We start from the raw sequence: 12500 nt of genomic DNA on the forward strand, positions 1-12500 counted from the left end.
TGGCGCCGTGAGTTCTGGGTGTTCTGTGTCGTATCAGATATTCCAGCTTGGTTTCCATTGTGTGTTTTCATTGATCAAGTGATGATTGCGTATAGAACGATGAAGTGATTTAGAGGTTGTGAGAGTGTTTCAATTCAAGCCCGTGATTAAATATTCGTTATTTTATATGAGAGTAATTGTATGTGGTAAATAGAAATGTTGGAGATTAGCATTGGACTGGTCTGACCAGCGTAAGGTCTAGTTTACGTTTTGTGATCAGTATAGTGACTTTGAATTGCTTTAGGTTGCAAAATGTAGTCATAGCTCCAGTTCCCTTTTGCGAAAGTGCGGAGACTAGATCAGACTATTGTCCAGTGTTCGTTCAAGCACATTATCGTATTTTTTTTAACTTGGATGTATTGTACCCCATTTAAGAATGTCTTCCGTGATTGTTATGTCGATTGTGATATAGTGTAAGTAGAGGACTTCACATTTTGACCTGTGTTTCTCCGTCGATTATGTTTTGTATCTCTTCGCTTTTTTCATCTACCTTTGTCATAAAAGTCGTCAGCATGCAAGCGAATAGGGATCTGGTTGTTTAGCCAACCTTCCTTAAGAAGGTCCTTTGAAAAGAAGTTAGAAGAGTGTTGGAGCGAACACAAAGCCTTGTGGTATTCCAACTAGAGGCACAAAAGGCTGGAACAGGAAACTCCGCCACCATTTTCTTATTGTCACGGTATCCGGGTAGATACAGAACAACCGTATTAATGGTAGAAAGAAGTCTAAGTAGAATTACAATTCATACTTATGACCCTTGTGCCGACAGTCCTTCTCTATATCCTTAAGGACCATTGAGATTAACAGAATGACTACCGAGAGTTTCTGGGGCCCATTGTGAAAATAGTAAAGTGACGTCTTCAAAACCCTGCTCTGAGTGGAAGCTAAATTGATCATTTATAAGAATGTTCTTTTATATGTGGTTAGTCAGGTGGAGGTAGAGTGCTCGAACACCCTAAAAAAAGTAGAAGGCCTGAATTTGATCTTTCGTGTTTGGGGTATAGGGTTGTCATATGTTTAGTTGTGTTGCCTGAACTGCTTTGAGTAATTTACGCGAATGTCTGAAAGGTCGCGGAGAATGATCTTGAAACTGGAGCTGACTGTCCCTACTTCTTTCATCTCGACAGGGATAATTCGAGTGTCATCTATACTTAGACTACCTTAGTAAGATTAATTGTCTCATGAAGGGTGAAGTCACTACAGGCATCCATAAACGAATTTAGTAGGTGCAAAGGTGTAAGTAATTCGATCGTTCCATAGAATGTGATATAAAAGACCTTACCTCATACTGACGGAAGTGGATCAGCTTGGAACTGGAGAGTGAATTGAGGGTGGTTGAGGGTGATTGATGACCTTGAATGGAGGTTGTGGATGATGAGTGAGTTCGAAACCTTAAGCCTGGGGGTACGAGACATGATAGCCCCAGTGAAAATGGTACTGTATATTTACAATGAGAAAGCAAATAAGCTTTGTGTCACTCATCCTTTTCATGTATTTGCATTGTATTTGTATTGGTTGGGGGTACGAGGAAATTTTCTGAGATATCATGGGGTACGGGCACTGTAAAAGGTTAAGAACCACTGGTTTAGATATACAACTGGCCAGCCAGCGGCGATCACAGGCAAGCCATGATCTGAGAGTAGAGGCTAAGAAGGTGGATAATCGTTTGACCTTAGTATTCAACGCTTGGACATCTGACCTCAGCGCGAGGCATGGGTATCTCATGGGACAGCCGTTTGATACCTTATGATGGGACTGATTGCAATTGGTTATAATTATTTTGTTGCACATAAAACGACTATAGTCTAGTGGTTTGAGAGAGTTAATCGACAATAACATTTCTGCCACAAAAGAGATTAACGTTAAGATGGATAAGATAACCAGAATGATATGAAAAACGCCACTCAGTCGGAAGTGGTTAAACGAAATAGGACGTAAATTATATGGAAGTAAAGAGTACAACTTGATGGCAACAAGAGTACAACTTGATGGCAACAAAAGTGACAACTTGATGGCAACAAGAGTGACAACTTGATGGCAACAAGAGTGACAACTTGATGGCAACAAGAGCACAACTTGATGGCAACAAGAGTACAACTTGATGGCAACAAGAGTGACAACTTGATGGCAACAAGAGTGAAAGGAAAAGTGCCGTACGGTATGGAAGGGGTCAGTCGTGGTAGATCACAACCCTTCCTTATACTTCAAGATGCCAGGGAAGGGGAGGGAAGGAAAGAAAAGGGAAGGGGAGGTAAGGAAAGAAAAGGGAAGGGGAGGGAAGGAAAGAAAAGGGAAGGGGAGGAAAGGGAAGAAAAGGGATGGCAAGGCAAGGCAAAACAAGTCAAGGCAAGGCAAGGAGAGGAAAGAGAAGGGAGGTGAAGGGAAAGGAAGAGGAGGGAAGAAAAGAGAAGGGATGGGAAGGAAGGGAAGGAAGTTAGATAAAAGGAAAGGAAAGAAAAGAAAAATAAGAAAAAGGAAGGAAAGGAAGGAGAAGGGAAGGGAAGGAAAAATAATTAGGTAGCACGGATAGGGAATAACAAGGTAAAAGAGAATGGAAAATACAAATGAAAGAAAATGGAAGAAGAGGGAAGGAAAGGCAAGGCAAGGCAAGGAGAGGAAAGAGAAGGGAGGTGAGGGGAAAGGAAGAGAAGGGAAGAAAAGGGATGCGAAGGGAAGGGAAGGGAATGAAATTAAATGAAAGGAAAGGAAAGAAAGGAAAGGGAAGAGAAAGGAAGGGAAGGGAAGGGAAGAGAAAGGAATTAGGAAACATGAATAGGGAACAGATAACAGGCTAGAAGTAAATGGGTAATATAGGAAAGAAAGGAAAGGTGGGAAAGGGAGAGGAGGAATGGAGGGAATAATGAGCTGAGAAGAAGGCAAAAGGAAAAGAGATAATCCAGAAAATAAAGGGAAAAGAAGGAAAAAATAATGATGAACGAAGGGAAAGAGGAAAAAGACATGGATGACACGAAATAAGAAGGATGTGGAGAAAAAAGGAAAAAACAAAACAAAACCAGAAGGTAGATAGCGAATTCGTAAAGAAAATAAAAGGAGTGAACAGAGGAAGAAGAAAAAAGAAAATAGGATTTAGAATAAAAGGAGAAAAGAAGGAATAGAAAGAAAGGAGAATAGAGGGAGAGGTGGAGAGAAGTTTTGGTGAAGATATTGAAAAAAAGGTGGAGGAGAGAGGAAGGGATGAAAAACAAGTAAGACAAGTAAGAAAAGGAGAGGGTGGGGAAGGTCAAAAAAGGGGAAAGAAAGGGAGAGCAGGTAGAAGGAGTGAAAAAAGTAAAAAAAAAAAAAAAAGAGAGAAAAGAAAGAGATGGAGTAAAAAAAAAAAAGGAAAGTGAAATGATGAAAGTCAGGTAGTGGAGAGAAATGGAGGAAGAGCTTAAAGAAAAGAAAAATGAATAAAACACAAGTAATAGGAAGAGAAAGGCCGAGAAGCGGAAGATATAAGAGAATAGATGAGGAAAAGAAAAGATGAATAGGATAAGTGGAGAAAGTAGGGGATATCACGACAATAGGGGAGAACGGCGAAAAAAGAGGAGAAAAGGGATAATGTAGGATGAGAGATGATATGGTTTAACGTCACACACTCCCCCCTATCGGGAGGCTAGGACGGTGCCCCTCACAGAGGACTTTGTAGCGTGGAATTTAATGAACCATGCCCTTGGTTCAACTTCGCCGGTGGCAGGATTCGAACCGCCCTCACCTCGACCTTCGTTGCAAGTAACGACACACTAACCCGCTCAGCCAGTGAGCTTCCAGGATGAGAGAGGGCAAAATATATATATGAGAGAGGAAAATATATGAGAAAAGAGGAGAGAGCATAATAAGGAACTGAGGAGAGTGAATCCTTGTCGAAGAAAAATAAAATAAAATAAAGAGAGAGAAAGAGAGGAGTGGGTACAGGATAGAAAAGAGGAAAGAGGAAGTCAGGGTTGGAGAAGTGAGAGAAAAACACGGGAGAGAAAGAGAGAAAAGAGCAGGAGATTAGAGGAAATAAAAAGGGGAATAAAGAAAATGGATAAAAGAAAAGAGTAGACTTTGGGGAAAAAGAGGGGAGGACGAGAGGGCAGGAGATGGAACGAGTTGAAAGAAAAATGGAAGAAGGGGAAATAAAAAGGGAAAATATAGAGAGGAAAGAGTACGGAGAGGAATGAAAAAAGAGGAAAGAGAGAAAGAGAGCAGGGGAGGGATCAGTGCACAAATGCCTTGCCTCAGAGTGACAAAACAGAGTTTGGTTCCTTGTACCATCTGGGACGGCGATTGTACGAGGCTAGGGAGACTGTCGCGAGGCTAGAGAGGGCGTCGCGAGACTAGGGAGGGCATTGCGAGGCTAGAAAATGCGTCACAAGGCTAGGGAAGGGGTCGCAAGGCTAGAGAAGGGCGTCGCGAGGCTAGGGAGGGTGTCGCGAGGCTAGAAAAGGCGTCGCGAGGCTAGAGAAGGGCAGTTCAGGCTAGGGATGGCGTTGCGAGCTAGGAAAGGCATCGCGAGGCTAGAGAAGGGCGTCGCGAGGCTAGGGAGGGTGTCGTGAGGCTAGAAAAGGGCATAGCGAGGCTTGGAAGGGCGTCACGATGCTAGGGAGGGCGTCGCAAGGCTAGGGAGACTGTCGCGAGGCTAGGTAGGACGTCGCAAGGCTAGAGAAGAGCGTCGCGAGGCTAGTGGACCAAAGCAAAGAATAATGAGGTCTTGCTAGATTATATCAACAAATTGTTTTTATGTAGGTATGTTTTCATACATAAAAAAAATAAATGAGTATATGAATAAATGGATAAAAAATGGTGGGGAATAGAATATATAAAAATGGATATATCGAAAATAAAAAATAAATAAAAATGGACAAATAAGGATATGAACGAAGAAAAAGTGATAAGTGAATGGATAAGGCAATAAAGAAATAAGCGACAAAGAGTGCATTGCAGACTCTGTCTAAGTTGTTTACATTAATAAACCTTGAAACTTCGTCCAATGTCTTCTGTAATCGTCACAGCAGGAAGCTCCCTCATTCAAGTAATGTACACAGACGAATTTGTTGAAAGTAAAGTATGTGGAAACATGCCCACTTCAAGGGAATTTACATATCCTTACATTGATAATAACCGATTTTATTTTATTTGTCGTCATATTCAAAAAGAGAACAAATGCTTTGTTTCTTTTCAAGTCATTATGTAATAAGATAAAAAATGAAAGTATACATTACTTCCTTTTATTCTATTTTTTTTTTTTACTTTCATTTTTCTATTTATTTTATTTCATTTTATTTATTTATTTATTTATCTACTAATTTATTTGTTTGTTTATTTATCTATACATTCTTATTTAATTTTATCTTATCTCATTTTATCTATTCATTCATTTCTATTTTATCTTATTTATTTATTTATTTATTTATTTGTATATTTATTCATTTATTTTATTTATTTATTTATTTATGTTTATTAATTGATTCATTTATTTGGTAATTTTCTATTTATTTATTTATTTATTTATTTATTTATTTTTTTTTTATTTTTTTTTTTATTGTCCAGTAAAGGGACATTTCAGCGTTGGTTGAGGAATTTTCTGGTCTTGACTTGTGGGAACACAACTGTGTGTCAGGGCTGGGGAGAGGGAGAGAGGGAAGAGAGAGGGGATGTGAAGAGAGGGGAGAGGGAGGGGAGAGGGTAGAGGAAGGAGAGGGGAAGGGAGGATAGATCGACCTTCGGGTGACGAGGATTGAATAGGGATGGAAAATTGACTCACTTGAATCTCGCAGATGCGTTCCATAGCTCAAAGTGTGTGGAGCCTCGATGTACGCACATGTACGCGTATACACATTCGGATGTGTACATGCACGCACACATTTGCGCGAACTCGTACTTACTCATACACTAATACGTACACTCACATACACACACACGCACACATACACACACACACACAATCACACACACACACACACACACACACACACACACACACACACACACACACACACACACACACACACACACACACACACACACACACACACACACACACACACACACACACACACACACACACACACACACACACACACACACACGAGCAGGCAAGCAATCCCTTGTACTACGTACAGGTACAGAAAAACGGGTAACAGGATTGAAGAAAATTGAGGAGACAAATTGATTCTCCCCAGTGGAGTCAGAATTGACTCAGTACAATTGAACAGAGGAGAAAAAAAATCCTTTCTGTAACTGAACGCTGGAGGAATACTAGTATTGGTACAGACACAGAAAACTATTTCTAGGGTTTTTTCTTGCCAGACGCTAGCACAAGCGACGAAAGCACACAAGTAAACACACACACACACACACACACACACACACACACACACACACACACACACACACACACACACACACACACACACACACACACACACACACACACACACACACACACACACACACACACACACACACACACACACACACACACACACACACACACATGTATGTACATATATATATGTACGTATACATATATATATATATATATATATAGACATACATTCATACATACATATATATCTATAAATATTGTAAGTCGTCATTGAGATCTTTGCAAGTATTTGAGCAAAATCAGTGCATTGCTTCACTACGCTGGAGAGGTCCAGAATACCAGGTTTAATTGAACATTCAGGCGAAAAGAGATACTTAGACTATGCTGGAACAGAACAAGGAAAAAAAAACACGAAAAAACTGTAGCTTAATCATGAACGTTAAAAGAGAGAGGAGGGAATAGGGGAGAAGAGAGGGGAAGGAGGAGAGGAGAGGAGGGAGTAGGAAAGAGGAAGTGGGAAGAGGAGAATAGAAGAAGGGAGAAGGAATGAAGAAGCGGAATTTAAAGGCGAAGGGTAAAGTGAGAGGAAAATAGGATAATAGGAAGGATATGATGAGGAGAGGAAGGATAGGATGAGAAGGAGGTGGAAGGGAGTTGAATAGGAATATAGGAGACAAGAATGAAGGTCAGAATAAGGAGGCATGATGATGACGAAGAGATAGAAAGGGAAAGGAGGTACAAGGGGGGAGAGAGGAAGAAGAAGAAAAGAGGGGAGGGGAGGGAGAACAGATGAGGGGAGGGGGGAGGCGTGGAAGGGGAAAGGTAAGGAGAAGGAGAGAAAGGAATTGAAGGAGTGGAAAGGAGAAAGGATGTAAGACAAGTGAAAGAAGAGTTTGCCAAAGTGTCTGTCTTCTTCTTCTTCTTTTTCTTCTTCTTCTTCTTCTTCTTCTTCTTCTTCTTCTTCTTCTTCTTCTTCTTCTTCTTCTTCTTCTTCTTCTTCTTCTTCTTCTTCTTTCTTCTTTCTTCTTTCTTCTTCCTTTTCTTCTTCTTCTTTCTTCTTCCTTTTCTTCTTTCTTCTTTCTTCTTCCTTTTCTTCTTCTTCTTTCTTCTTCCTTTTCTTCTTCTTCTTTCTTCTTCCTTTTCTTCTTCTTCTTCTTCTTCTTTCTTCTTCTTCTTCTTCTTCTTCTTCTTCTTCTTCTTCTTCTTCTTCTTCTTCTTCTTCTTCTTCTTCTATTTCTTCTTCTTCTTCTTCGTCTTCTTCTACTTCTTCTTCTTCTTCGTCTTCGTCTTCTACTTCTTCTCCTTCTTCTTCTTCGCCTTCTTTTTCTTCTTTTTCTTTTTTCTTCCTCTTCTTCTTCTTCTTCTTCTATTTCTTCTTCTTCTTCTTCTATTTCTTCTTCTTCTTCTTCTTCTTCTTCTTCTTCTTCTTCTTCTTCTTCTTCTTCTTCTTCTTCTTCTTCTTCTTCTTCTTTTTCTTCTTCTTCTTCTTCTTCTTCTTCTTCTTCTTCTTCTTCTTCTTCTTCTTCTTCTTCTTCTTCTTCTTCTTCTTCTTCTTTCTTCTTCTTCTTCTTCTTCTTCTTCTTCTTCTTCTTCTTCTTCTTCTTCTTCTTCTTCTTCTTTCTCCTCCTCCTCTTCCTCTTCTTCCTCTTCTTTCCTCGTGTTCCTCTTCCTCTTCTTCAGTTTTCTACTTTTTCATCTAACCGTGTTCTTCTTCGCTCTTCCTCCTCCTCCTCCTCCTCTACCCCTCCACTGAACCTAAACCTCCACAATGAGCGTGCGAGTCTTTCCCCTCAGACTTCATTTATTCGTGTCAAGTAACCCTCCTCCTCCTCCTCCTCCTCCTCCTCCTTCTCCTCCTCCTCCTCCTCTTCCTCCTCTTCCTCCTCTTCCTCCTCCTCCTCTTCCTCCTCCTCATCCTTCTCTTCCACCACCTCCTTCTCCTCCTCTACCTTTTTCCTAACCTCCTCTCCACTTTCTTTTCCTCTTCATCCTTTTTCTCATTTTCTTTCACTGCGTCGTCCACTCCCACTTCTTTTCCTCCACACCTATCCCCTTCTTTCCCCTTCACTTAATTTTTCTCCTTTTCCTCCTTCTCCTTCTACACCACCTTTCCTAAACCTTATTCTCCTCTTCATTCCTCTTGTTTTCGTTTATCTCTTCCTCCTCCTCTTCTTCTTCTTCTTCATTTCCTTTTTCTTCTTCCTCTTCTTTCTTTTCTTCTTTTTCTTCTTCTTCTTCTTCTTCATCTTCTTTTTCTTCTTCTTCTTCTTCTTCTTCTTCTTCTTCTTCTTCTTCTTCTTCTTCTTCTTCTTCTTCTTCTTCTTCTTCTTCTTCTTCTTCTTCTTCTTCTTCTTCTTCTTCTCCTTCTTCTTTTCCTTTTCCTTCTTCCTCTTCTTCCTTTTCTTCTTCTTCTTCTTCTTCTTCTTCTTCTTCTTCCTCTTCGTCTCCTCCTTCTTCATCTTCCTCTTCTTCCTCCTCCTCTTCTTCTTCTTCTTCTTCTTCTTCTTCTTCTTCTTCTTCTTCTTCTTCTTCTTCTTCTTCTTCTTCTTCTTCCTCTTCTTCTTCTCCTCCTCCTACTCTTCCTCCTCCACTTGCTTCTCTCTCCTTCTCCTTCTTTCCCTCGACTAAAGTTCTAAGGCTTGATTCTTTAGCGCAGGCATAGATTGCGCATTCTGATCGATGCACATGTGGTCGCACTCCGACAAGGGACTGTCTTCGTCCTCCCAGTCACATGTATATTTTTTGACGTTCAGCACAAAAAATGTATACAAAGATACATATATACATGCCCACATACTGTACATACATACAAACATACATGCATATATACACACATACAATACATACATACATACATACATACATACATACATACATACATACATACATACATACATACATACATACATACATACATACATACATACATACATACAGTACATACATACGTACGTACATACATACATGCATACATACATACATACATATACATTTACATATGTATGTATGTATATGTTTATGTTTATGTATATGTACATGTATATATATATATATGTATATGTATATGTATATGTATATGTATATGTATATGTATATGTATATGTATATGTATATGTATATGTATATGTATATGTATATGTATATGTATATGTATATGTATATGCATATGTATATGTATATGTATATGTGTCTATGTATATATAAGGATAACATATGAATCAGTAGGTGAATAAGTCGATATACTAGCACCAAGGAAGTGTATTATGTATCTCCTTTCACTCCATACTTATTGCATTAAATTTTGGCCATTGGCAATAATACATCAGCTTTCCTCGGTCGTAGAAGCTATTGGACGGTACATAGTAGAACGAATATTTTACAAGAATAAAATGTATATATATATATATATATATATATATATATATATATATATATATTATATATATATATAAATATATGTGTGTGTGTGTGTGTGTGTGTATATACATACATATTATGTATATATTTATATATATATTATATATGTATATATATATGTATATATATACATATATATATATATATACGTATATATATATGTATATATATATATGTACATATATACGTATATATATGTATATATATATATATACGTATATATATAATATATATATATATATATATATATATATATGCATTTTGACAACCACAATGCACTTTAATTCTAAGCCATCAACCTCGGGAGTCCCAATGGAGGCCACAACCAGAAATTGAAATGTGATACTGCCCAGGACTCGAACTCAGCTATCACATGACAAGTGCGCATTGACTTACCAACTACGGATAGCGGAGTTTGTAAGTCAATGCACACTTGTCATGTGATAGCTGAGTTCGAGTCCTGGACAGTACTACATTTCAATTTCTGGTTGTGGCCTCCATTGGGTCTCCCGATGTTGATGGCTTAGAATTGAAGTGCATTGTGGTTGTTAAAATGTATCTCTAATCACTGGGACCCATTCAGTGTTGTACATATATATATATGTATATATATATATATATATATATATATACATATATATATATATATGTATATATATATATATACATATATATATATATAGATATATAGATATATAGATATATATATATGTATATATATGTATATATATATATATGTATGTATATGTATGTATATATATATATATATATATATATATACATTTGTATATATATATGTATATATATATATATATATACATATATATATATATATATATGTGTATATATATATACATATATATATACCTGCGCCAGAAATATTTGTGTTACGCAAATATATATTTTTAGCATATTTTCGTGTATTTCCTTATTTTCCCGCACTTACATTATTTTCCTTTTCCCTTTTCAGGCCCACGGGACTCAGCTCAGCCGAAGCGTGGCAGTTCTGGTGACCTCCACATTGTCTCTCCTCTGCTTCAGGCTCTATTTCATGGGTTCGAATCCCCCGGACTTCGCCACAGCCGACAACCCCGCTGCCCACAGTTCTTCCCTGCTGACCCGGTTCCTGACTTTCCTCTACCTCCCCATCGTCAACTTCAGCCTTCTCCTGTACCCCAAGAACCTAAGCTTCGACTGGTCTATGAACGCCGTTCCCCTGGTCGAGAGCCTGGGTGACCCGAGACTCCTCCTGGTTGTCGTCTTCTACGGCGTCTTGGCTTACATGGGCGGAGCGGTTGTCGTGGCAATGCTCAAACGAAGTAACCTGACGAAGATTCATTGCGCCTTCGACACAAGTGCCTCAATCAACGGTGTTAATAGTCTAATTCATAATAGAACTTCGCCCAGAGCGACGGTGACGGGCCGTTCTGGTGGTGGTGGTAGTGGTAGCTGGGGAGGAGGTGGTGGTGTCAACCTCTCCGGAAGTGTCGGGAGCAGAAATAGAAAGTACAGAGGAGGAAGTGAAAGAGGAACAGGAGGAGGAAGCGGGCTAAGTGTAGGAATGTTCATAAGTGGCCTCGGAGGATGTACCGGCTTTGGAGGAAGCTCCTTCCTGGGGAAACCCTTCAGCGCCTCCGGCAGTAGTATCTACAGCTCCGAAGCGTCTTTCAATTTGATGGTAGTGAGCCTTCTCCTGATGGGGATGCCCTTCCTCCCGGCAGCAAATCTTTTTTTCTATGTCGGGTTCGTTGTGGCTGAGAGAGTCCTCTACATCCCCTCCATTGGTTTCTGCTTACTGGTTGCTGGGGGCTTTGAGATCCTCGTCACGAAGCTGTTCCCGAACAAGTTTTTCTGGAAGGTTCAGGCCCCTTGCGAGGCTAAACCCCGGAAGCTTCTTCCGCAACACTACAAAGACCAGGAACTTCGTAAGAGAAAACAAACGTGGGATGTCACTACTACCCCATCCTCATTCTTCATCTCTTCCTCTTCTCCTTCATCATCTTCGTGTTCTTCCTCCTCCTCCTCTTCCTCCTCCTCCTCCTCCTCCTCCTCGTCTTCGTCTTCTCCATTTTCTTCTTCGCCCTCTTCTTCTTCCTCCTCTTCCTCCTCTTCATCTCCGTCACCGTCGTTTTCATTTTCCCGATGTGGGGCCGTGCGACGACCGTTAACGGTCGTAACGAATTCAGAAACCTGTGATGACGCAATCCTGTCTTCCAGCAGCAGCAGCAACATTAACAACAACAACAACAACAACCACAACAACAATAACAATACCCCGAGTACCAGTAGCCTCCATCAACAGCAAGAAGGCGGACCTTCCTCCCACTCCTCCACCTCCTCTTCCTCCTCCTCCTCCTCCTCCTGCTGCTCTTTTAGAGATGGGAAGGCTCCTAATGGCAACGGGGTAGCTCGGAGGAACCCAGGGATCTCAAAAGATGCATCCGTTCATCCGTGCTTAAACGGTTTCCACCTCGTCTGTCACTTCCCCAGCGATACATCCACTTCCACCAACAACAATACCAGTAACAACAACAACAGCAACAACAACAACAGTCGAAATCCGAAAGGGTCTTCGGGGACGGAAGGAAGTCGAAGCCGTCGGAACCCGAACCAATCGCGTCGATATCCGAACGAAAACTACTCCTCTTCCTCCTCCTCCTCCTCCTCCTCCTACTCTTCTCAAGCCTCCGCGATAGTAAAGTCTGCGGCAGCGCCGATCCCCAACGGAGTCGCG

At 40.3% G+C, this 12500-nt stretch overlaps 1 protein-coding gene across 1 annotated transcript in view; it reads left to right on the top strand.

Annotated features, from left to right (window-relative positions):
- The window catches only part of LOC143041225 (uncharacterized), a 1032631-nt gene that overhangs the window by 147305 nt on the left and 872826 nt on the right, over positions 1 to 12500 (top strand). The window contains exon 6 of the mRNA XM_076213067.1: positions 10737 to 12500. This exon is cut by the window's right edge and continues 199 nt beyond it. Coding sequence (XP_076069182.1) covers positions 10737 to 12500 — 1764 coding nt within the window. The remainder of the gene's footprint in view (positions 1 to 10736) is intronic.

The sequence above is a fragment of the Oratosquilla oratoria genome, chromosome 30, assembly GCF_046742065.1.
Source record: "Oratosquilla oratoria isolate Oo_2021 chromosome 30, ASM4674206v1, whole genome shotgun sequence".
In the NCBI taxonomy this organism is placed as follows: Eukaryota; Metazoa; Arthropoda; class Malacostraca; order Stomatopoda; family Squillidae; genus Oratosquilla; species Oratosquilla oratoria.